This window comes from Rutidosis leptorrhynchoides, chromosome 6, assembly GCF_046630445.1.
Source record: "Rutidosis leptorrhynchoides isolate AG116_Rl617_1_P2 chromosome 6, CSIRO_AGI_Rlap_v1, whole genome shotgun sequence".
Lineage (NCBI taxonomy): Eukaryota > Viridiplantae > Streptophyta > Magnoliopsida > Asterales > Asteraceae > Rutidosis > Rutidosis leptorrhynchoides.
In genome coordinates this window covers 26,792,455-26,819,694 of record NC_092338.1, presented here as the reverse complement: position 1 = coordinate 26,819,694, position 27,240 = coordinate 26,792,455, and the positions used below count along the sequence as shown (strand labels likewise).

The 27,240-nt window shown below is 35.7% G+C and overlaps 2 protein-coding genes across 4 annotated transcripts; both read left to right on the top strand.

Annotated features, from left to right (window-relative positions):
• Positions 1-9,705: 9,705 nt before the first annotated feature.
• Positions 9,706-11,356, top strand: LOC139856101 (polyubiquitin 11-like). The gene is made up of 2 exons (XM_071845336.1): positions 9,706-9,763; positions 10,522-11,356. The coding sequence occupies exon 2, from the start codon at positions 10,522-10,524 to the stop codon at positions 11,209-11,211; it is 690 nt and encodes a 229-aa protein (XP_071701437.1). The 5' UTR covers positions 9,706-9,763; the 3' UTR covers positions 11,212-11,356.
• Positions 11,357-13,308: 1,952 nt separating this feature from the next.
• Positions 13,309-24,053, top strand: LOC139853163 (uncharacterized). Of its 3 annotated transcripts, XM_071842543.1 has the most exons (6): positions 13,309-13,355; positions 13,441-13,551; positions 19,390-19,507; positions 19,633-19,860; positions 23,189-23,427; positions 23,503-24,053. In XM_071842543.1, the coding sequence occupies exons 3-6, from the start codon at positions 19,443-19,445 to the stop codon at positions 23,838-23,840; spliced, it is 870 nt and encodes a 289-aa protein (XP_071698644.1). In that variant the 5' UTR covers positions 13,309-13,355; positions 13,441-13,551; positions 19,390-19,442; the 3' UTR covers positions 23,841-24,053. The 3 variants fall into 3 exon arrangements, with proteins under 3 accessions (XP_071698644.1, XP_071698645.1, XP_071698642.1); XM_071842544.1 differs by lacking the exons at positions 13,309-13,355; positions 13,441-13,551 and adding an exon at positions 18,183-18,821; XM_071842541.1 differs by lacking the exons at positions 13,309-13,355; positions 13,441-13,551 and adding an exon at positions 18,183-19,306.
• Positions 24,054-27,240: the final 3,187 nt, after the last annotated feature.

Genomic DNA, 27,240 nt, shown 5'->3' with positions numbered 1-27,240 from the left:
AATTTCAAATTCTTGAAGTAAAAGAACCCAACGTATGAGACGATGCTTTGCATCTAGTTTCGAGAATAAGTACCTAAGTGCCGAATGGTCCATGTAAACAATGGTCTTGGACAACACCAAATATGACCGAAATTTATCAAACGCATAAACAACCGCTAGGAGCTCCTTTTCCGTGGTGGTATAATTAATTTGAGCCCCCGTTAGCGTTTTGCTTGCATAATAAATTGGAAGAAAATGATTATCGGGTCGTTGTCCTAAGACAGCACCTAAGGCATAGTCACTTGCGTCACACATTAGCTCAAATGGCATACTCCAATCCGGAGATACGATAAGGGGAGCTTGTGTGAGTTTTGACTTTAGAATCGAGAATGCATTTTCGCAATTAGAATCAAAGTCAAATGGAGCATCCTTTTCAAGAAGCTTGGTCAATGGGCGGGCGATTTTAGAAAAGTCTTTGATAAATCGCCTATAGAATCCAGCGTGACCAAGAAAGCTTCTAATGGCCTTAACATTCGACGGTTTAGGTAGCTTAGATATAACTTCAATTTTAGCTTTATCTACCTCTATTCCTGCACGAGATATTTTGTGACCAAGTACAATGCCCTCCTTTACCATGAAGTGGCATTTTTCCCAATTTAGGACCAAATTTGCTTTCTCACATCGGATAAGCATACGTTCAAGGTTAAAAAGACACGATTCAAAGGAATCTCCAAACACGGAAAAGTCATCCATGAAGACTTTCATACAATCCTCTACCATATCATCGAAAATTGCCATCATGCACCTTTGAAAGGTTCCGGGTGCATTGCATAAACCAAATGGCATGCGGCGATAGGCAAAGGTACCAAAAGGACAAGTGAATGTGGTCTTTTCTTGGTCGTTGGGATCAATTGGAATTTGGAAGTAACCGGAGAAACCATCTAGAAAGCAATAATATTCTTTCCCCGCTAATCGTTCAATCATTTGATCAATAAAAGGTAACGGAAAATGATCCTTTCTTGTGGCATCATTGAGACGTCTGTAATCAATACAGACTCTCCAGCCGGTAACCGTTCTAGTTGGAACGAGTTCGTTCTTTTCATTTAGAATAACGGTTGTACCCCCCTTTTTGGGTACTACTTGTACTGGACTAACCCAAGGACTATCGGAGATGGGATAGATTAACCCGGCGTCAAGAAGATTGACTACCTCCTTTTTAACAACCTCTTTCATGTTGGGATTTAGCCTGCGTTGTCTTTGTACTACTGGTTTGAAGTCATTCTCAAGGAGAATTTTATGTGTACAATAAGACTGGTTTATCCCTGGAATGTCGGTTGTTTTCCAGGCTATAGCCTTTTTATGGGTTTTTAAAACAGAGATTAACCTATCCTTCTCGTTACCGGAAAGATGTGAAGCAATAATTACCGGTAATTGAGATGTACCTTCGAGATAAGCATACTCCAAGTGTTTGGGTAGCTCTTTAAGCTCTAGTACGGGTGGTTCTTCCAAGGAATTCTTTATACGGAATCTATCTTCATTCTTGATTTCCTCAAACGATTCCTCTTCCTTGGGAATTTCTTCTTTGATGGTCTCGTCATCCGTGACCACCTTCATCAACTCATCAAAATCTTTATCAATATTGAAGTATTCATTCTCACTTACCGGGGCTAACCCCGGGATATCAATTTCCAGTAGCTCCTGCAATTCATTCTCGACACAAAGATCTATAACATCAATTTGAAAACAAGAGTCATCGGTGGAAGTGGGTCTTTTCATGACTTTGTCAATGTGACAAATTATTCTCTCGTTTCCCACATCTAGACTCAATTGTTCTTTTTGGACATTAATGATAGCATCTGCAGTGTTAAGGAAAGGACGTCCTAAAATGATAGGAACTTTTGTGTCCTCTTGCATTTCTAGAATAACAAAGTCGACGGGAAAGATAAGTGAGCCAACTTTTACAAGAATATCCTCGGCTATACCTATGGGAGTATCAAATGATTGGTTTGCTAATCGAATACCCATCCGGGTTGGTTTTAAGTCTCCTAAGTCAAGTTTTAAATATAACGAGTAAGGCATTAGGTTAACACTTGCACCTAGGTCGGCTAGTGCATCGTACACTACCGAATCACCCATCATACATGGAATGATAAAACTACCCGGGTCTCCCAATTTTGGAGGTACATTTTGTTTCTTCAAGATGGTCGAACACTCCTCATGGAGGAATGTGGCAGAAACGTCGTGGTATTTACCCTTCGAATATATGAGATCTTTCAAAAACTTCCCGTAATTGGGCATATCCCTAAGAACCTCCGCGAGTGGCATGTTAATGCTAATTTGCTTGATCATGTCCGCAAATTTCTGATATCGACTCGCGAGTCTATCTTTCTTCAATGCTTTTGGGTATGGAATAGGTTCCTTATACACCTTTACTGGTGGTTCTTCACTTTTCTTCGATATGACCTCTGGTGGATCATCTTTTTCTTGTTCGTTGTCAACTTGCTCATCTTTATCAACCGGTACTTGTAAAATAGAAGGAGATAAAGAAACTTTCGGGGACTTTAGAGTCTCCGGGTTAATAGTTAAACCACTTCTAGTAGTTATAGCATTTACATGCTCATTTCTTGTTTGGTTGTTGTTGGGATTCACTTGAGTATTTGAGGGGAGAGTACCTGGTGGTCTCTCTGATAGTAACTGTGAGATCCTTCCAATATCTCTTTCTAAATTCTAAATTGTGGCTTGTTGATTTCGAATTTGCTGAGTTTGGAGCTCTGCATTTTGCTCGTGCTTAACCATAAAATCTCTCAAGAGATCTTCTAAACCTGATTTCTTCTCGGGTTGTGGTTGTATGAGTGCTTGTGGTTGTGGTTAATTATGTTGGAAATTATTTTGATAAATTCGTTGAGGTTGATTTCGGTTATTTAAGTGATTGTAACCTGGTGGTGCATTTCTTTGATTTTGATTTGGGAAATTCCGGTTATTTTGGTAACCTGGATTTCCTCCTTGGTAGTTATTATTATTTGAACCTGAAGGTCCTCCTATTTGATAGCTGTTTATAGGAGGATATTTTCGGTTGTTTGCTTCTATTGCTGGAAAATCATTGAAATTCATTTCACCTTTTCGCAAGTAACCTAAGAAATTTGCTTGCTCTTCCATTGTACTTTGATCACAATCTCTAGTAAGATGGGGACCTTGGCACAGTTCACACCCTACTCTGATTGCGTGCATTTCTTTGGTTACCTTCTCAATTTGCCTTGCTTGATTTGCTATTTGGACTTTTAAAGAAGCAATTTCATCATTACTTTCGATACTAGCAACCTTTGATGATCTAGAGAATTCCATCTCTTGATGCCAATTATGGGAATGGGCTGCTATATCGGCAATGATTGTGTGAGCGTCTTCAGGTGTTTTCTTCATGATCGAACCTCCGGCTGCAACATCTATATCTTTTCTAGTTGCCACATTGACTCCTTTATAGAATATTTGGACCTTTTGGAATGTATTCAACCCGTGTTGAGGATATACCCTAAGCATTTTGTTGAATCGGGTCCAAGCTTCATAAAGAGTTTCATTAGGCTTTTGCATAAAGTGGTTTATATCACTTTGCAATTTTGCTGCTTTTGAAGCAGGAAAGAATTCTGACAAAAACTTATCCATCATATCATTCCAGTCTTCAATATAACCTTCTGGTAATGAGTCTAGCCAATCTCTTGCATCATCCTTTAAGGACCATGGAAAGATTTTTAAACATGCAACTTCATCGGTGACATCTTTGATTTTGAAAAGCTTGCAAATGCTTACAAACTTACGAAGATGCTCGTTAGCATCCTCATTTGGGGCTCCACCGAATTGACATGTATTAGTCACCATGTGGAGAAATTGACCCTTTATTTCAAAACCGTCAGTCATAGTGGGTTGAATAATTGTGTGGCCTTGACCTGTTCTTGTTGCCTTCATTAATGCTTCCATCGTTTGATTTGTAGCCGCCATCTCTTCTTCTTCTTTAATAAATGGCTCTATGATTGGTTGGATAACTAGTTCAGAGTCAGATTCTAAGGAAAGTGATTGTAAATTCTCAGCAAGAGATTCTACTTCTTGAGCTCTTAAGCGTTCGTGGAATTCCCTTTCGGGTTCAGGATATGAAGGAGTTAATTCAGTGTTGGAGGAACGTAAGTTCATGCATTAATTTCTATTATGAGATCATAACACCAAAAGCTTTTCTAGTGTTACTTACTTGTTTCTTTTTTAGTGTTTTTCTGTGTTTTAAAATTACTAGTACTTCCTGCTTCTTTTTGTTGTTTTTGTCCTTTATTAATTCTTTGCGGTTCCGGATTAAGTTTAACGAGTTTAGGATTTTCTGAACGGATCATACAATTGGGAAATTGTACAAAGAACTAAAGGATTTATTCATAAACTTTGAACTTTCTTGGAAATGAATTTCCTCGAGAGGATCGAATAACATAAAAACAATGATAAAAACCCTTAAACAAACAGATTTTCCTTCTGATTTTGCCCACGTTTCGAATAGCCAAAAGATGCAGCAGAGGGGCAGGATCCTTCTATTGACCAATAAAATTGGTGATCCAACAACCCGGTTCACGTACAAATCCAACTACTACTACGAATCAGAAAAATTATCTATTTATTTAACTGCCAAGTCCCCGGCAGCGGCGCCAAAAAGTTGATGTGCTGAAACAGTACCTTTATTTATGAACGGATTTGAGTTATTTTGTTACACGAATTGATTTATTATATATATGGTATTTTAATGAATTTAGGTTGGTTTCAAACATATATAGGCAACTAGTCCTATCCGCGTAGTTTAGTTTGTCGGTAAATTCGGTTCGTTCCACAGGGAGACAGTGTTCAATGGTTTTTAATAGTCTTTGAAGTTAAACTTATTTTAAGGGGGTTTTGGATTAGGAAATGATAATACTACATAATAATAATAAAATATAACTTAATCCTAATTTAATTGAACTACTTATTAATTTATACGAATACATTATTTATAATTATTAATTTAAAAGTGAATTAATTGAAATCATACTAATAAGTTTATTACTAAATGATAATTAATAAAATGATAGCTTTTTAATAAAACTAATTGTTTAGAATTTTATTTTGAGCAATTATAATATAAATTTATTTAAATTAACTAAATAACATATTTTAACTAAATTAATAGGAATATTAATATTTTAACTAGTTATAAACTAATTACTAATTATAAATTATAATAATTATAAATTAACAACTTAAATATAATAATAAAATAATTAAAACCCTAGATTTTTAACCTAGTTCGTACAGTACCCGTATTATACTTACGCGTTTCGCGTAGTATAATACGCGTTTCGCGTAGTATAATACGCGTTTCGAGTATGTTTTAAATCGTACGCGTATCGTGTAGAGTTGTACGCGATCCGCGTATGTTATAATCGATGTGACAAAACAGTTCTGGTACAAATTCGAGTATTTTGATGTAAATATTTTTTAATAGTTTTACTTACTGAATAAAATAAACGTAAATAATAATAATAATAATAATAATAATAATTAACAAAATAAAAGGAAGTGTTCACTTAAATGTGTCACCTCTAGGTCCATGGATTGTTTTAAGTTTAAGCTCGTATTAAAATGTTTAGTATAAAACTTATATTTTCCTTTCGAAAAAATAATAAGTTTTGACTAACTAAATTAAATCTAATTTTCATTGGATTATATTTAGATAGTTACTAGTCCTTAAGTATTTAAATTGAGACCCAACCCAGTTTTGACCTTCGCCAAAACCCAAATCATAACGGTTTCCCTTTTTACAATTTCACTATTATATGACTAGTGATATTACACAAACCACCGAAGTTTATTTATAACTTAGTGTTAATAACTTATTCATAAATTCGTCTAGATCACTTTTTAGTGTTGAAGCTTAATTTATATAGCTAAAAATAACTTTCGTTATTTAAATCTAATAAATTAAGTGACAAGGGTTAAATACCTAATTATATAATAATGGTTCTTTTAACTAGGCTCAATGTTAAAAATACTTAAGTTACATTTTAACTTTTACAAATGATAACAATCCATTTCACTAGGGGCTCTACATCTAAGCAAACACTAGGGAAATTAGCTACTCATTATACTAGGGTAAACATAAAAATATAAATATGCAAACAAAACAATAACTATAAAAATTGATAACAATAATTTTTAACAGAATATACTTACTAAAAATTCTTCACTTTCATTAACTTCAATGGTAGAAAATTACAATAATAACACCCCTTTTTGCGCGTACAATAATACCCTTAATCACGAACAATACACCCTTAATATTTGAAACTATCCTAACTCTTCAAACTTGAAAATTAATTTGGTACAGAATACTTAAAAATAAATGACAGTAACTAATGATTTTTTGTGTGTGTAGTCTCCTTGAAAATGTATGTGTACTCCTTCTCTATTTTTCTTTGCCTTCTTTTTGCAAGAGTACTCCCTATTATAACATGTGTAGTAGGTCAAAAGTGTAGTCCTTGCTGTACCACTTGAAAAAGAATGAATATTAAAACATAAAAGTAACCGTCCCATTTGCTGTTGAATCTGGATCTGGACTGGATACTACGCGTTTCGCGTAGGAGTCCACACGATTCGCGTAAGAGTTAAATACTACGCGTTTAGCGTAGGTTGCCACACGATTCGCGTAAGAACAGCCGACAGTTTTCTTTGTTTTTATTTTATGTTTTGTTCTCTTTTGATCCCGCGTTGACGTTTATCGATTTGGAACTTTTCATTTGAACTTTTATTCTTTGCTCATCTTGAACTTGTATTCGGGTAATGTTATCTCGACATATATTTGGTTTAAATCCATCGTTTATCGTCTTTTCTTCAAACTTCGAGCTCGTATTATCTTTTGTCGTTTTCTCGTGATTTATACATTTGAATGTCTTAGTAAACAGTAAAAACTTATGAAATATAAATGATATTGCGTCGAATAATATGTATGTTTAAAGCAATATCACTAGTTGTGGTGTTTCTTTTTTGGTGTTTCTTTTAGTGAAATGCTGATGTGATATTTTATTATTCTTTTTATGTTTTTTTATTCAGTTTTATTTAATTTATTTCTTTTTCTGTTTTTTTTATTCTGTTATATTTCAAAAAATGTAACCGTTTGTATTTTGAATAAAAGTGTTGTTTGAAAACATAAAGGTGGTGTTTCTTTTTTATATTGAAGACCTTATTAGACCACTCTCTACAGCTAGTTATTCGTTAGTTACCCGCTCATTACCCGTCATTACCCATAACTAACCATAGGCACGAGCTAGTTACTCGCTTTAGTTATTCGCTTTCACCATGGATTTAATGAAAGTATGAGGTTTAGTTATAGATTTGTGGGTCCCAATGGCTTTTATTGTTTGGACTTGATGCTTTATTGCTTGTACGTTGTATATTAAGAGGAGTATTATTTTAGCCATGGTAGGGAGTGTTTAGTTATGAGTTAATTATAGGATATTGGTGTTGATGTGGCGCTGATGTGGAAGGTTAAGAGGATGAATAGTTTAGTTACGATAGGGAGTGGCCTTATGTCTTATGTCTGCGGACGGACAGACATTTTCATTGAAGATGGTTTGTTTTCTTGAAGACATAAGACAAAAAAAACATCTCCAAACTTCTTCAAATTTGAAGCTCTCAATTATAGCTTCCAACTTCTACAGACAATTTAATCAGTCCACATTACCTAATTCTCTTCCAACTTAATTCCACTTTCTTACTATTCTTCCCACTAACCTACCTACCTTCATCAGCGTCACCACCTCCGGCGGCACCACCTCAGACGGCAGCACCTCCGGCGGAACCACCTTCGACGACACCACCTCCGGCGGAACCACCTTCGACGGCACAGCCTCCAGCAGCAATAAATCGATAATTGTCTTTTGTTGATCAATTTCTTTGTTTATTTTAATGATGTAACCATTTCAATTTAACTATCTTTCTTGATGGTAAAAGCTATTGCCGAGAACATTACAGGGACAAAATAAATTTGAAATAAGTTGTTCCGTGGAAATAAAGAAGTCGTGATTTTTATTTTAGAAAAGAACATCAAGAAATCAAGATATATAATGAAGGAGTAAGATTTGAGATTGATATATAACAATTACGAGATAGATTAAAAAAGAAGGATATTTATTTATATATTTTCTTAGACATTCGTAACGTTAGGGGGCGTGGGTTGAGAGCGTGAGTTACTTTTTGATGACTATGACGTGTGGGTGGTTTGATTGAAGTAGTGGTGATGTGAGTTTGTGGTGTGGGTCAGTGGTGTGAGTTAGTGGAATGGTGATGTGACATTTTATATATATTTTTTGTGATATTTTTTCATATAATATACATAAAAATTTTAAGTTATAAATATAAAATATAAATATATACGGAGTAATATATTATAAATATATAATATAAATATATACGGAGTAAACTATAAATTTATAAATATAAAGTATAAATATAATACCTACTTTCTAATCTGTGTCTCTCTCTACTTCCATCTTCTTCTTCTATATATTTGTATCTTCTTCTTCCATATTTATTATATATATTATTTATATAAATAATATAAATATATACACTACTTCGATATATCTATATCTTCATCTTCTATCTTCTTATTCTTCCTCCACGTGGCCCAACCAGAATCACCCACACCCGTGAGCTTCCCCGTCGCCAGCTCACGATTCAGCCTCACGCCTCTGGTCCCGCCCCTCACCCACGCACTGTTACGCCTCCGACGATGGCGTGGCCGGTTGCCACGTATGCCCCCACGGCGTGAGCAACCCCCGTTACAATCGGTCTTATACATAGTATTAATGAGGATTAGAGCTTGTGGATTAGTGGTGGCTTGGTGGAATGAACCAAGTTAAAAACTAAAGACATACGGGTGGTCCAAGTGGATGTATGTAATATACGTGTCAAATTAGTAAGCTGGAGTCTACTACTACTACTACTATTATTATTATTATTATTATTATTATTATTATTATTATTATTATTTAATTACGGATCACCTAAGTTTATATTGGTACATGTAAATATTGGTGGTAATAGTTTATTTTTATGCTTTAAATCTGAAGATAGAATTAAGTTATTTTGCAGACATAAAAACAGTCTTCAGTGTTTACTATAAAGACCTTCAGACCACATCTTCTCTGCAGACATGGTTCGCAGATCTTCAGACAAAAACATCTTAAAAAACAAACAGCACCAAAATAAGCATTAAACTTAAACATTACGTAAACTGTTAAATACTCGTCTATTATCGAGTATGAATTTAATTACTCATACCCCTTCTTCCCTCTCGTTTAATCAGCAAACCATGAACTCATTTTAATCAGCAATGGTCAACAACAATAAGTCAATCACGATGCAAAACGGGTGTCACTTTCCCCGTTGCTTTCTGTCGAACGCCAAAGAAATGTGGCAAAGAGCCGCCTCGTTATGCCGTTGGCCGGCATTTCTTCCTTGCCACCTCACCAAGTGACGGTGTCACTTGGTGCCGATACAAATGCTCTAGTAAAGGTCTTAGTAATTATTCACTATCCACCGTATACGTGTCACATTTGTATTTGTTTGTCATTTAAATAGATCGTCATTATATCTTTCCTCCCTTACCGCCTCTCCTTCTTCATCTATAAATTGACCCTAAATCTAATCTTATTTCTCACACAACAAGTCACAACAATCAAATTCATTATCCTTTTCTCAATTCGAATTCTTCAATAATCTCAAGGTATGATTCTCTCATCTATCTTTTTTGTTTCTGATTTTGTTTTTTAAATTAGATTGAATTATCGTGTTATTTACTCGTTTTGATTATTTTTATTTTTATCACTTTACGATTAGGTTTAATTTATGTGAATATTTACAACAAGACTTGCAACTTTTCAAATTTTCGTGTTATTTACTCGTTTGATTCTTTTTACTTTATTATCTCTTTACGTTAGGTTTAATTTATGTGAAAAATTTACAAGACTTGTAAGTTTTTAATTGAGCGATTTATACGCACGATTCCGGCTAAATTATGCAATTAGCTCTTTTAACAAATTGAATTTGTATGTATGCCCCAGATCTGTTGATGTCCGATGATCTTATTTAATTACGAGGTTATATAGTCATATGAATCTGTGACATATAAGTATAATGATTTTGTGTTTGTTGTTTATTACCTATTAGAATACACGGAGTAATTATTAATTTGTCTTGGGCAGGTGAATATTTACGTTGAGAAATACGATTATTTTAAGTTGTTTACCATTTACTTGCGGTATTTTGGTCGATCATGAACGAATCATAGGTTAATAGAACATGTTACCTCCAATTTTCCTAAGTAGATTCATTTACGTATGAATACAATTATACAAGTATTCATACTTGGTATATTGTGCCGAAGAAGGATTCATTTCATATAGTTAGTTAATTAGTTAATAGAAATAGATTCTTCTTATTTTTGTAACTAATTAATTTATGTGCACGTGCTCCTTTCTACAGATGCAAATTTTTGTGAAAACCCTGACTGGTAAGACCATCACTCTCGAGGTCGAGAGTTCAGACACCATTGACAACGTCAAGGCCAAGATCCAAGACAAGGAAGGGATCCCTCCAGACCAGCAGAGACTTATCTTCGCTGGGAAGCAACTCGAAGATGGCCGTACTTTAGCCGATTACAACATCCAAAAAGAGTCCACACTTCATCTTGTGTTGAGGCTCAGGGGAGGGATGCAAATTTTCGTCAAAACCCTAACCGGAAAGACAATTACCTTGGAGGTCGAAAGCTCTGACACTATCGATAACGTGAAGGCCAAGATTCAAGACAAGGAGGGTATCCCACCAGACCAGCAGAGGTTGATTTTTGCTGGTAAACAGCTCGAAGATGGCCGTACTTTAGCTGATTACAACATCCAAAAGGAGTCGACCCTTCACTTGGTGCTCCGTCTCAGAGGTGGTATGCAGATCTTTGTGAAAACTCTAACAGGAAAGACCATCACTTTGGAGGTCGAGAGTTCGGACACGATTGATAACGTGAAGGCCAAGATTCAAGACAAGGAGGGGATTCCACCAGACCAACAAAGGTTGATCTTTGCAGGGAAACAGCTTGAAGATGGTCGCACCCTTGCTGATTACAACATTCAGAAGGAGTCCACCCTTCACCTTGTCCTTCGTCTCCGTGGTGGTACTTGATGAAGCTTTTGGTTTATGTGAATGATCCTGTTTATTGAACAATTGTTAAGTTTTTGTTTGGGATAATTGTTGGTACTTGGCTAAGTTTTAAATACATATGCTCAACGTGTTTTGTGACTTATATATTGGCTATGTTTTAATTGCTTCTCCAAAGTGCAAGTTGATTCTTTTTATGGGTTATTACTTATTTTCACTCCGTTGTAGTTACTACTCTCGAAGTCCTGATTGATTGAAACCATTATATGTAGAAATAGTAATTTGGTGGTTGATTTTTTTTTTTAACGGCGAATTTGCATATGAGTAGATAATTTATTTTAACGACCCTCATCATTTGCAATCACATGCGCTAGAAGAAAACTCCTACCCGGGTTGCTTGGCAACTAATCGCGGGACCTGAGTTGCTTGGCAATTAATCGCGAGAAATTGGAGAGAAAACCTTCCGCCCCCAGGAATTGAACCCGGGTTGCTTGACAACTAATCACGGGCCCTTCCACATTGAGGCAAGATACTATTGAAGCAAACGTTCGTTGGTAATGTACTATGACGATTTATGAATATATTCATTCAATACCGCAAGTGAAACTTGAACTCGTGTCTTTCGCTTAGCAAATCTCTAATTAGTCTTCTCGGGTGTCGGCACAACAAGAAGTAACGATTCCTTCTTTCAATAGTAGTTCTCTCTCCTTTCTTTCTTTGGCTCATTAGCTTCTTTCTCTCCTCATTCGTGCATCTAGAAGAACAAAATGGCTACCTCTTTACTTTCAACCTACGACCGAAGTCAATGACTTGACCTGACTAATCGCTTGGTTGGATTCAAAACATACTTCAAATTCCTTTGAACTCTTATTTGATGAGTCCTCATACAACTAGACCAAACAGTCCTTAACAATATTAAGTCATATAATATTAATGTTAAATGTGACCAACAGTCCTGTTGAATAGGGGTGTGCACCATTTGGTTTCAACCCGAATATCGAATCGAATCCAAACCAAAAAGAACCAAACCGAATTTTTTAAACGTTTTCGGATCGATCAAAACCGAAACCGAATTCATTTGTACACGTTGATCAGTTGTACACATTGATCGATCGAAACCCCATCACCACTAATAAAGGTCTTAACACAAAACACAATGAACTCACCACAATGATCAGTTGTACACGTTGTTCCCTGTTAGACCGGGCCTACTTGATACGTCATCATCAGTATAAATTCATTTTGCTCTTGTACAATAATAGTTACATTATTCTCTTTCGGCTTAACATAAATCATAATCAACTCACCACAATGCTTAAGTATGCAGCATGACATAACGGTGGTCTATACACTAATAGAAAACATATACCGTATGAAGTAACAAGAGCCACAAACAAACAATATAACACGAAACACACATTATAAAACTACTAGATTACAATGAACATGATTTACAGACTTATAACTTTAGTTATAAGCCAATATGAATATGCTTAACAAATTTAGTAATATCATTTTAACTTATTATAAAAGTTTTTATGTATAATCCCGGAAATAGGGGAGTCTTCGATACATGTACAGAGTGTGCAACCGAACATGACCCCAACTTTTATAGGGGCTCAAAATTTTAATAATAATAATACATATTTTTATATATAGTAGCGGAATATTATTGAAAAAAAAAATTAAATTGTAATTACCTAGTTTACAATTTACAAGTGTATAAAAAAAAAATTATTGTTGTTTAACTCATTAGTCATCTCAATGTATAATAAAAACGATAGTGACCCAAGTCACTTGCTCACTTCAATGTCTATCAGGATATCACGGTTACATTTTTATGTCTCGAGCAGGGCTTTCGAATTTATTGAGAAGGCCCTGCCCGCAAAGTTGTGGATTACAATTAAACTAGTTTGGAGTACGAATATAACCAAAAATCATAAAATAGTTTTTTTTAAAATCTGATCTTGCTAATTTAATAAGTTTAGAGACTGTTTTGTAATCCTCTTATTTTTATGAGGCGGTAAATTAAAACTGCTCGGGGTATATATATATATATATATATATATATATATATATATTCGAAGCTTACGGCCAACTATTATTCTACTCCGTATTATTCTCCATTATTCGTCCAGGGTTTTTAATTTGGAACGATGGTGGCTGAGGTATATATCGACATATCGTTTTCTCCTATCTTTCCTTTTTATGCTATCTGTCTATAGAATTATCTAATTGGTTGATATTTTGTAGGAGACTTTGATGATCTGCATCGATAATTCTACGTATATGAAGAGCTTCGATCCTTATAGATTTGAGCTTCAACTTGACTGTATTCGATCGTATTGCCGGCTTAAACTTGAGGTATTTTATAGTTTAACACGGAGTCTCTCAATGTATTTTTTTATTTTTATTTTTTTTGTACCAATTGTGGGAATTGTTTTCTTTCTTACAGTCTAATCCGAAGAATACTATAGGCCTACTTGTTGGGTTTTGTTATTGGGTTTCCAAATATGAGTAAGTATTAACAAGCCCAAGCCCAACAAAATTAGGCCCATTTCTTGGTTGACTTGGTCAAGCATAGGAGGGCATCTTAAAACATCAAGTTGCAGCTGTTTTTATTATCAAGAGTGCAAGAGAGATCAAGAAAAAGAGTCAAAATCCCAATTCCCGTCTACAGTGACAGCAGGCCAGAAAACCTTCGATCCCCGGAGATCCGACCGTTGAATCTTCACAATTTTTGGACTGTGTCTTCCTGACATCAGTGCCAACATTTTCAACCGTTGAATTCGTCTAATAAGGTCTGTAGGTCGTGTTCTTGCTGCTGGAACAGAGAGCAGATTTTTGGGTGAGATAATTCCTCTTTTGTCTTTTTAGGTTGTTCATATACTTGTTGATTGTTGTAGTTCAAGAGTATGATGATGTTGTATACCTCTATATGATCTAGAGAAGACCTATTGTATTGTTCTCTTTGTTGATGATAGTGGAACATTAAGTGGCTTACGAGTCCCGTGGTTTTTACTCTCGATTTTGAGAGGTTTTCCACGTAAAAAGTCTCGTGTGTATTGTGTGTGCTCAATTATTTTGTATTTGCTGATTTGGGACAGAATTGGGGCTGATTTGTGGTGATTGTGGTATACCTTATTTGTTAGTTTTCTCACAGGTTCATATGGGTCGGGAAATGCTTGTCAAACGGATGTTTGTTTCCGTTTTGTAGATTGCCCGTTGTGATCATTTTCCCATCAAATTGGTATCTAGAGCTAGGTTATTTGATTTGACTTGTGTGAAAGATGGAAGCTAATACAAGTAAAATGATTAGTTTAAATGGTTCAAATTATCATGTTTGGAAAGGTAAAATGGAGGATCTTCTTTATGTGAAAGATTATTATTTGCCTGTTTTTACTGAGGATAAACCTGAGGAAAAATCTGATGCTCAATGGAAAATTTTGCATAGACAAGTATGTGGGTATATTCGGCAGTGGGTTGATGATAATGTTGTGAATCATATTACTGGGGAGACTGATGCTAAAGCCTTATGGAAAAAGCTTGAGCAGTTATATGAACGAAAGACTGGGAATAACAAGTTGTTCTTAATTAAGCAGATGATGGCTTTGAAGTACCATGATGGGACTCCTATTACAGATCACCTAAATGCATATCAGGGTATTATAAATCAGCTTGCAGGTATGGGTATCAAGTTTGAGGATGAGATTCAGGGTCTCTGGTTACTTGGTACATTACCGGACTCTTGGGAGACTTTTAGGACATCTTTGTCCAACTCTGCACCGAATGGTACTATCACCATGGAATTGGCTAAGGGTAGTATTTTGAATGAAGAGATGAGAAGAAAGTCACAAGGTTCCTCTTCACAGTCAGATATCTTGGTCACAGAAACGCGGGGGAGAAGTCATAGTAGAGGTCAGGGTAAAAGAGGCAATCATCGTAGCAGCTCACGCAAAGGCAAATTTGCTAACGTTGAGTGTTATAATTGTCATGAAAAGGGGCACACAAAGTGGTATTGTCCAAAGTTGAAGAATGAGAAGAAAAAGGCATATGACAAGAATAAACAAAAGAAAAGTGATGGTGGTGATGATGATAAGGTTGAAGTTAACGCTATCACAGATGAGTTCTTTGTTTGTATTGATTATGATATGATCAATCTTACTCATGATGACACGAGTTGGATTGTTGATAGTGGTGCTACATGTCATGTTGCAATTTGTAGAGATCACTTCTCATCTTACACTCCAGGTGACTATGGATTTGCTAGGATGGGTAATGCCGGGTTATCAAAGATCGTTGGTATTGGAGATGTTTGTTTGAAATTTGACACGGGAATGGAGTTAGTTTTGCATAATGTAAAACATGTTCCGGATATGAGACTTAATGTTATTTCAACAGGCATTCTTGATGATGATGGTTATTATAACGGTTTTGGTAATGGTATTTGGAAACTAACTCTTGGTTCTATGATAGTGGGAAGAGGCAAGAAAGACTCAAGATTATACATCACGCGTCCGAAGATCATCCAGAACATTGTTAACGCAGTGGACAATGTTGATTATAATGAGTTGTGGCATAAAAGACTTGGCCACATGAGTGAAAAGGGGATGTCTATCTTGTTCAAGAAGAATGTGTTGTCGGGTGTTAGTGGTATTGATTTGAGTAAGTGTTCTCACTGTTTGGCAGGGAAACAGACCAGAGTTGCGTTTAAGAGTCATTCTCCTTTTCGAATGGAGAACATACTTGATCTAGTTCATTCGGATGTTTGTGGGCCTATGAAGACTAGGACACTTGGTGGATGTTCCTACTTTGTTACATTCATCGATGATCATTCCAGGAAGGTGTGGGTTTATACCTTAAAGTCAAAGGATCAAGTATTTGAAAAGTTTAAAGAATTTCATACACTAGTTGAAAGGCAAACGGGAAAGAAACTCAAGTGTATTCGGACTGATAATGGCGGTGAATACATTGGCAGATTTGATGCTTACTGTAAGGAGAATGGTATTCGGCATCAAAAGACTCCACCAAAGACACCTCAGTTGAATGGCTTAGCAGAGAGCATGAACAGAACTTTGGTTGAGAGAGTTAGATGTTTGCTTTCACATGCAGGGTTGTCCGATTCCTTTTGGGGTGAGGCTTTAAATACGGCAGTTCATATTATTAATCTAACCCCTTGTGTTCCTTTGCGTTTTGATGTTCCTAACAGGGTTTGGAGCGGCAAAGATGTTTCTTACCGTCATTTACGAGTTTTTGGATGTAAAGCTTTTGTTCATGTTCCCAAAGATGAGAGGTCAAAGCTTGATATGAAGACTAAGCCATGTGTATTCCTCGGCTATGGTGAAGATGATTTTGGGTACAGGTTATATGATCCAGTTCAGAAGAAACTTGTACGAAGCCGAGATGTTGTTTTTACAGAAGATCAGATGTTAAAAGATGTTGAGAAGACAGATTCAGTTCCTCAAACTAGTGCTGATCTTGTTGATTTGGATCCAGTTACTCCACAACATGTTGGAGATGATGTTCATAATGATGAACATGGTACTGATGATGATTATGCTCCGGAGCAGGTAGAGATTCCAGTACCAGATGTGCCCCCATTTGTCCCACTTAGGCGGTCTACCCGAGACCGTCATCCTTCTGTTAGATATTCTTCTGATGAGTATGTATTAGTTACTGATGGGGGAGAGCCAGAATGTTATTCAGAAGCAATGAAAGATGAGCATAAGAAAGAGTGGGGTGAAGCTATGCAAGATGAGATGAATTCCTTGCATGAGAACAATACTTATGAGCTGGTGAAGTTACCTAAAGGCAAGAGAGCTTTGAGAAACAAATGGGTATTCAAAGTGAAGACAGATGAGCTTACTTCACAACCAAGGTACAAAGCTAGGTTAGTCGTTAAAGGATTCAGCCAGAAAAAGGGTATTGATTTTGATGAGATTTTCTCACCGGTTGTGAAGATGGGATCTATTCGAGTGGTTCTTGGATTAGCTGCTAGTCTTGATCTTGAGGTTGAACAGATGGATGTCAAGACTGCTTTTCTTCACGGTGATTTGGATAAGGAAATCTACATGATGCAACCTGAAGGTTTTCGGGTTAAGGGTAAAGAAAATTATGTTTGTAGACTTCATAAAAGTTTATATGGGTTGAAGCAAGCACCGAGACAGTGGTATAAGAAGTTTGAGTCGGTTATAGGAAAGCAAGGCTACCGAAAGACAACTTCAGATCATTGTGTTTTCTTTCAGAGGTTTGGTGATGATGATTTCATCATATTGTTGTTATACGTTGATGATATGTTAATTGTTGGTAAAAATATTAAAAGAATTGCGCAGTTGAAGCGAGAATTGAGCAAGTCTTTTGCTATGAAAGACTTGGGGCCAGCAAAACAGATTCTTGGCATTCGGATTTCTAGAGATAGAGGTGCTAAGACGTTACATATATCACAAGAGCAATACATTGAAAAGGTGCTAAGTAGATTCAACATGAAGAATGCTAAAGTGGTTAGTTCCCCTCTTACAAACAACTTTAAGCTAACAGAAAGAGATTGTCCTACTTCAAAGGAAGATGTTGAGGAGATGGATATAGTTCCATATGCGTCAGCAGTTGGTAGCTTGATGTATGCTATGGTGTGTACTAGGCCAGATATAGCTCATGCGGTAAGTGTTGTTAGTCGGTTTATGTCAAATCCGGGTAAGAAGCATTGGGAAGCGGTTAAATGGATTATGAGATACTTACGAGGTACTTCAAAGTTAGGTATCACATTCGGAAATGGAGAGCCGGTGCTTGTTGGTTATACAGACTCAGATATGGCAGGAAACAAAGATAACATGAAATCCACTTCTGGATATTTGATGACTTTCGCAGGGGGAGCAGTTTCATGGCAATCAAGGTTACAAAAGTGTGTTGCATTGTCTACAACCGAGGCTGAGTATATGGCAGCAACAGAAGCGTGCAAAGAACTATTGTGGATGAAAAGGTTTCTACAAGACCTTGGGTTTAAGCAATCACGATATGTGGTTCTTTGTGATAATGAGAGTGCGATTCATTTGGCTAGAAATTCTATGTATCATAAGCGGACAAAACATATAGATGTGCGGTATCATTGGATTAGAGAACGTCTTGAAGATGGTTCGTTTGAACTTGATAAAGTTCACACCGATGATAATGGTTCCGACATGTTCACAAAGGCTTTAGCAAGTGAGAAGCTCAAGGTATGTTGCTCGATCGCCGGGATGGCGATTCCTTCCTCATAATTGGAAAGGGGGAGATTTGTTGGGTTTTGTTATTGGGTTTTCAAATATGAGTAAGTATTAACAAGCCCAAGCCCAACAAAATTAGGCCCATTTCTTGGTTGACTTGGTCAAGCATAGGAGGGCATCTTAAAACATCAAGTTGCAGCTGTTTTCATTATCAAGAGTGCAAGAGAGATCAAGAAAAAGAGTCAAAACCCCAATTCCCGTCTACAGTGACAGCAGGCCAGAAAACCTTCGATCCCCGGAGATCCGACCGTTGAATCTTCACAATTTTTGGACTGTGTCTTCCTGACATCAGTGCCAACATTTTCAACCGTTGAATTCGTCTAATAAGGTCTGTAGGTCGTGTTCTTGCTGCTGGAACAGAGAGCAGATTTTTGGGTGAGATAATTCCTCTTTTGTCTTTTTAGGTTGTTCATATACTTGTTGATTGTTGTAGTTCAAGAGTATGATGATGTTGTATACCTCTATATGATCTAGAGAAGACCTATTGTATTGTTCTCTTTGTTGATGATAGTGGAACATTAAGTGGCTTACGAGTCCCGTGGTTTTTACTCTCGATTTTGAGAGGTTTTCCACGTAAAAAGTCTCGTGTGTATTGTGTGTGCTCAATTATTTTGTATTTGCTGATTTGGGACAGAATTGGGGCTGATTTGTGGTGATTGTGGTATACCTTATTTGTTAGTTTTCTCACAGGTTCATATGGGTCGGGAAATGCTTGTCAAACGGATGTTTGTTTCCGTTTTGTAGATTGCCCGTTGTGATCATTTTCCCATCACTACTGACAATGAGTATGGGTATTGTTAATGACGATTACCTTGTTCCTCCTACTAGTGATATTGATACACTCCTGGACAAGCTTTCGTGTTAGCTTCCTACTCTTGTTTCAATGTTATTATATCTTTGGAGGGTTGGATCACTTTTTAATCAATTTGATCTTGTTTCTCAGATAACTTTTTGAAAGGCGGTGCCTTGGGCTTTAGTAGAGCGGTCTCTGATTCCATGTCTTATTTTCCGTGGCATGACAAAAGTAGGCGGAAAAGGATACTTCTGTTTACTGGAGGCGGGTATGTAACTATGTATATATTTTATGATTATGCATAAATGTTTCACCCTAGCTAACTACTACTTTTATCTACTACGTACACTAGTATATATGTTACTCATCTATACGTTTGCTCTTGGCTGCCAGTCATGTAGATCTGTATGTGGATGTTGAAGATATGAAGGCTCGTGGAAAGTCGGTAAAAAAATGGGGTGTATTTGTTGATGTTGTCAACTTCTGGATAGAGGGACCGTACGAAGATTCGAAGAGGGCGCTTGATGCATTTGTTGATGCTGTTAATGTTAATGAAAACAGCCACATTATACATATTGCAGCTGATAAGACTATGACTGCTTTTGATGACATCATATCCAGGTACGTCTTAATCAAATACTCCGTATATGTTTTGCTAATTGCTTATACATCAATGGCGGAACTTGAAACCCCTGGGTGAGTGTAAAAATTTAATAAATTTTTCATTGTCAGAATAGGTAAACATTAAAAAAAAAATCTTATTTTTTGGTAAAAATAAAAAAAATTTGTGTAAATTTTTTTTTGGGGTGGATACCCCTTATTATACATGTGTGTCTATTATACATGTGTGTGTATATATATGTATGTTAAAATATTGGTGCCAACTCAAAGTGTCCATCTTGATTCATTTGCTTTTAATTAATTTGGTATTTTGCTTTATTGTTGGCACACTTTTGCCCATGTTGAGTGATTCATTTCCACATGTATGATAGGTGTAAAGTAGCTTTACTAGTGTGGCTTAGTTGGTGTGTTATGGTGTGTTAATCATTATGTTTGTGATTTGTGATGTATTTAAGCAAGTGTAGGTTGTAAACATTTCATCAATCAATACACAATTAGTTAGCATATCCTTGTTCATTCTTAGTTTACTTAAACTTCTATTACTAGCAAGTCTTTAAATTTGTTTTATGGTATCAAGAGCTTGGTTATAAACTTGGTTATAAGTTTAGTCCTAAGTTAAACTTTGTGTGCAATCACTCAAAGTCTAAACTAGTTTCTTGCTAATACAAAATGGAAGTCTCAAATGTAAACAATGGTGGTATGGTCAATGGAATGGAGAAACTTGTAGGCAACAACTACAGGTATTGAAAGATGTGTATGGAGGCTTTTCTTCAAGGTCATGATCTATGGGAACTTGTGTCTGGAGGTTAAGCCATAATTCTCATAGAAACTCTAGAGAATGTAGAGTCAAGAAGAAAATGGAAGGTACGATGTGGAAAGGCTCTCTTTGCATTGAGAACTTCAATTAGCAAAGAGTTCATTGAACACGTTCGTAACTCCAAAAGAAGTATGGGATACTCTTGAGAAACTCTTTTCTAAGAAAAACACCCCAAGGATACAATTCTTGGAAAACGAGTTAGCAATCTCAAGACAAGAAGGTATGAGTGTTTCTGAATATTTCTTACGGGTCAAAAATCTATGTTCTGAAATTTCAGAGATTGATGACAAAGAGAAAATTAGTGAAGCTCATATGCGAAGATATCTAATTCGCGGTTTGAAGAAAGAGTATGTCCCGTTCATAACCTCTATTCAGGGGTGGGCTACTCAACCTTCGGTTGAAGAATTGGAGAATTACTCTCTAATCAAGAAGCTTTGGCCAAGCAAATGGCTAAAGGATTTGAAAATGACGCAGTTTTGTTTTCAAATGGAAAGAATCACAAGAAAGGTTCTTCAAGCAAAGAAAAGGAAGAAGAGCAAACTAGTTACAAAGGTAACTATGAGAAGAAACCTCCTACATGTTACAAGTGTGGGAAGGTTAGTCACATCAAGAGATATTGTCGTTCCAAAGTCACAAAAGCAAACGTGGCTTGTTCAAGCAACGATGATGATGAAGTCAAATGGGAGCAATGTTTTACCATTGATACGGTTGTCAAGAAGAATCAATGGATTGTTGATTCGGGTTGCTCTCATCATGTGACCGGTGATGGAACTCTTCTTCATGACGTTAGAGATCACAATCAAAATCGAGTTGTAATCACGACCGACAACTCAACACATCCGGTGAAAAAGGAAGGTAATGCTATTATTGATGTTAATAATGATACATTTACTTTGGAAGATGTTTATCTTGTTCCTAAATTGACCAAGAACTTAGTTTCGGTACCTCAAATTACTGAATCCGGGAAGTATGTTCTTGGTCCAACGGATGTGAAAGTCCTTGAGAATGTCAGGGAGATTGTGGGTGATGTTCTTTTCACGGGAGAAAAGAAAGGTTCTTTGTTTGTGTTGTCCGCGGGTGAAGCTTATGTGAAGAAAACAAGCCAAACCGACAACGGAGCTATTTGGCATGCAAGACTAGGCCATGTGGGATATCAAATGTTGCAAAAGATATTCTCACATAAGCTAGTTGATGGAATTCCTAAACTCAAGAATGTTCGTGAAGAGGTGATATGCCAAGGATGTCAATATGGAAAGTCGCACCGGCTTCCATATAAGAAGTCAACAAACCGAAAACAAGGTTTACTTGACTTGATTCATACGGATTTGATGGGGCCAACAAGAACACCAAGTTATAGCGGTCATTGCTATGTCATGGTGTTAATTGATGACTATTCTCGGTATACTTGGGTGAAGTTTTTAAAGGAGAAGAGTGAAGCCTTATCAAAGTTCATAGAGTTCAAAGAAGCGGCCGAATCCGAATTTGGGAGAAAGGTAAAAGCTCTTAGGAGTGATAATGGTGGAGAATTCATGTCAAATGATTTCTTTACTTATTGTAAAACAAATGGTATTTCTCGCCAAATGAAAGGATCAATAGGTCAATAGGTCATGGCTTGTGGTATAAGAAGTGTGATAATGTTTTGTTAAATGGTTTCGTGGATGCAGATTGGATGGGAGACGCAAATGATAGCCATTCAACTTCGGGTTACTGTTTTAACATAGGTTCCGCGGTTATTTCATGGTGTAGCAAGAAGCAAGATGTTGTTGGTTTGTCTAGCACGGAAGCGGAATACATAGCTGCAACAATGGCTGCTCAAGAATGTACTTGATTAAGAAGGTTGATTGGTGACATACTTGAAAAAGTAGATTATGTTGTCAAACTGAGATGTGACAACGAAAGTGCAATCAAGCTTGCTTCGAATCCAGTTTTTCATGCTCGTACTAAGCATATTGAAATGAGATATCATTTTATTCGTGAAAAGGTTCTAAGCGGGGAGATCGAGCTAGCAAATGTAAGGATGAATGCTCAAGTAGCCGATATCTTTACTAAAGCTCTAATGAAGGCCAAGTTCATAGAATTTCGAGAGGCGTTAGGGATTGTTGATCGGGAGTTTGCACCAAGGGGGAGTGTTAAAATATTGATGCCAACTCAAAGTGTCCATCTTGATTCATTTGCTTTTAATTAATTTGGTATTTTGCTTTATTGTTGGCACACTTTTGCCCATGTTGAGTGATTCATTTCTACATGTATGATAGGTGTAAAGTAGCTTTACTAGTGTGGCTTAGTTGGTGTGTTATGGTGTGTTAATCATTATGTTTGTGATTTGTGATGTATTTAAGCAAGTGTAGGGTTGTAAACATTTCATCAATCAATACACAATCAGTTTGCATATCCTTGTTCATTCTTAGTTTACTTAAACTTCTATTACTAGCAAGTCTTTAAATTTGTTTTATGTATGTAAAAAATCAGTGTGTGTTTTGATTACTGATTTTTGTGAAAATCTATTGTCAGGTATCCAGAAATCTTCTCACTGGAAGAAGGGGTGATAGCAAGGTATAAGGAAGCCAAAGAAGTTGTATATGAATATGGAATGGGTAGAGGTTGGGTTTGGGATATGGATTGCGGACGGGAATATGAATGGGCGATACCAACTAATGAAAAAGTTGAAGATAACGGAAAGGGGAAGAATCAAGGTGGTGCTACGCATGATGATGATGATGTATATTCATTTGATGATATAACGACTTGGGGTAGTGACGATGACTGTACTGTTTAATTTAAATCTCTTATTTCATTTAAATCTCTTATTTCAGATTTATATTCAGAATCGATGATTTCTGAGGACCGGCTTAATTATGTTCATAGAGAACTCATTCCAATTCTTGAAATTGTTAGAAGTATGCCTCGTTTTGATGAAGTTAATCTAGACTTGGCACCTAACAATGTTACACATGATGAAAGTGTTAAAGCACGAGGAATGGAACGTGGTGAAGATGAAAGGGAGATAGCAAAGAATAAAAAATCCAAAGATAATGAAAAGGGGAAGAATCAAGGTACTGCTGCGCATGATAAACGTGTTAAAGAACGGGGAATGGAACATGGTAAACATAACTCCCTGGTAGTTCAAAACAAATTTGCAGCATTATCATTATTAGATATATAATAAGAAAGGTGAAGTTGGGCAATTGCACAAAGGTTTTGGAGTGACTACTTGAATTTTGGGTTCAGTTCTTCTAGGTGGATGCCTAAGATGTTACCAAGGTCTGATATGGCTTTGCATTTGTGTAGGACTAATCTTAACTTCTTTTTAATAGGTTATGATCTAGTGACAAGCTTTTGTAAGTAACTAACTGATCTAGATATAGAATTTGTTGAATCTCACAAGTATGATATGGGCTTTGACTACACATTTACTTTATTACTATGTCTTTGAAAGAAATGCAATGCAAGTTATGAACTGTGACACTTGTCTGGAAGTGTAAATATCATCATTATTATTTATATTGACAAGCCGTGTTGAAGAACTCGGTATCACTTTGCTGATTATCTTTTTTAGAGGTCCGATCCCAATGATGAAAATCGGTCCAATAGTTGGTCGGTCAATGCTATGTCAAAAGGGATTAAGTGTTCAACATCTGGTTAATCGGTCACTAAAAATTGGCGATTTACTGGGATGAATTAGTCAAAGTAGAAATTAATTGGTCAAAATGGGTAAATGTCAGACTTAGTCAACATCTATCTTAATACCTGAGTGTGATCACCGAGTTTCCGATTACTCTCTTCAAAATCCAATACATAATCACTTCACATCTTGTAATTTTATGCTTGCTTTCTAAAATATCCTTCGGTATTAAAAAGTACGCTAAACAAAGCTATTTATTCGAAATCCAACTCTCTCGACATATAGAAAACTTATTGATACTACTCGAACTAAGGAAATGAAAGGGCCAAACGTTAGCCATAATATCCTCCTTTAAAATGGATCCCCAACTCTCGAATTATGCATTAGTTAGGTCGCTTAATATTTGTCCATTCAAAATCAAATATTGTTTCCTGTGTGTATAAATTCCGCTTAGAAACTCATTGAAAAAAAATATAAAGAGACACTAATGCTCATTAGTTCTTAAAGTAATGCGTTTGAAATAAATGTTTTATTGGTGTTTACATCGCTTTTAGGTAAATATAAAGATATACTCGTACTTTTTAATGGTCAAATGTAGGGATGGCAAAAAAATCTATACGAGGAAACTCGAAACTCGATATTTTTGGACCAGGTTCGGGCCGGGTATGGGGATGATTTTTTAATTTTTTTTGCAGGTTCGGGTCCGGGAATGATTTTAAACACAAATCCGATTACCCAGCCCGTATACCCGAAAAGATATCCGAGTCCATATACCCGGCCCGTATACCCGCTTACTCGATCCGGATTACCCGAATCGTATACCCGATTAAGACTCGTATACCCGTGAAAACACCAGTTTACCCAGATAGTTCGTAAGTAAGCGGAGACCCGAATACCCGTGTGGAAACCCGTTTACCCGCTAGTTAGTAATAAATTGGGACCTGACGGGTCCGGGTTTGGGCCGAATTTTTTTTAATCGGATTCGGGTCTTAGATTACCTAAACCCGACCCGATGTCATCCCTAATCAAATGTCACTTTTGTCCTTTATTTTAGACTAGATTTGAGAAGAAAAAAAAAATAACAATAAAGAAAAAAAAAGCATAACGAAAGAAATGACTCCCCCATCTATGTCTTTCAAATGAAGACGACTTCAGCCAATGAAGCATTGCTTCAACGGCATCCTCTTCACCTTGAGTGTTGGGGCTGAGGGTTAGGTCATGGGTTCGAGCCTCGCTCTGCTCATCCTATTAATTAATCTGCCTGAAATATGGATATCCAGATTGACCTCAGGGGGGTTTTCTCCCGGATCCATTCAGGATTCAAACCCGGTCCGCCTGCCCCTCGGGATGGTTAAAGGATCGGGTTCCTGTAATGCGATTCGGGTTTCCTCCCGAACGCGTGTGTGTGTGCAAATGATGAGTGTCGTTGAAATAAATGATACACTAATGCAAGCTTGCCGTTCAAAAAAAAAATTGAAGACGACTTCAAAGGCTCAAGAAAAAACACATAAGTGGCGCCCCCTAGTCGCCTACCTAGGGTAAGGGAAAAGGAAAGGGGAAAGCAATTTTGATCGTCTATTTTTTCTGAAAATGGACACTTATTTTGAGTTTAAGTAGAATAAAAATATAGATACTTATTTAATTTGAGAAGATCATATTTTCAACATGTATTTTACTTCTTCCACCATTATTTTATACTTTTTCTAAATTATCTCTGAATATATATATTATAACAACGAGTTTTACGAGTATAATGTTTGGGTAAACTTATAATTAAGGTCATTTTAGAAATTTTATGTAGAACAAGTAAAAATCATATTAGAATATCAGTTCCCATTTGTTTGAGAGGAGAGTATTATATTAATTTTTCTTTACATTAATTAGAATTTGTCTTTTTTATAATAACTAGTTGCAATGCCCGTGCGTTGCACGAATATGTTTACGGTTTGTGTATAACACTTGGAAGTAACCTTGAAGTGAAAGTTGATGTTGGTCCCATCATGCAAGTGGTCAAGTAGGATTTTTGTGCATATGTTTTGTTTGCCACTACGAAAATCTGCACATTCGGGTCATATGTACTAACGTATGATGAAACTATATATAAATAAAAGCTTACTAAATGTGGTCAAATGAGTTAACATATGATGTCAAAATACATTATAAAACTTACATATTGTAATACGATTCATAATATTAAAACATATATTATCTTTACAATTTACCATTGAATTTTTAAAGGTCTCTCTTTATAACTTCATATGTGACAATAAGTAATTACTTGGAATACATAAAAAAACTTCTAAATATAAGCATGAACCAAATTGGAGGTTCATAACATTAAATAACAATTGATATGAAATTAACTATTAATAAATGTTATAAAATTTTCAATAACTGTTAATTTTTTTATTTTCCTTAATTAAATTTAGTTATAAACATTCATTCGTAATAAGTGTAATTTATATCTCATAAATTATATGATTACTTTCAATGTTTTCATTTTCCTTATCATAATGTTGTCATAAATTTAAAATTAAGGTATGACATAGATAATAACAGTAGTTTCAAACTATTCATTTTTATATTTACATTGATAGATATCAATGCATATGTGTGTGTGTGTGTGTATATATATATATATATATATATATATATATATATATATATATATATATATATATATATATATATATATATATAATTATTTATGGAAATTAATTAAATAAACATGATCTATATATTTACATGAATAAAAAACATTACACCTATAATAATCATACTTATATAAATTAGAACTAAAATGTAATAATAATAAAAATAATTATTATTATAATTAATCATAATCATATTCATAATTATAATTATGAACTATAGTCATAATAATATTGTTTCATATATATATATATATATATATATATATATATATATATATATATATATA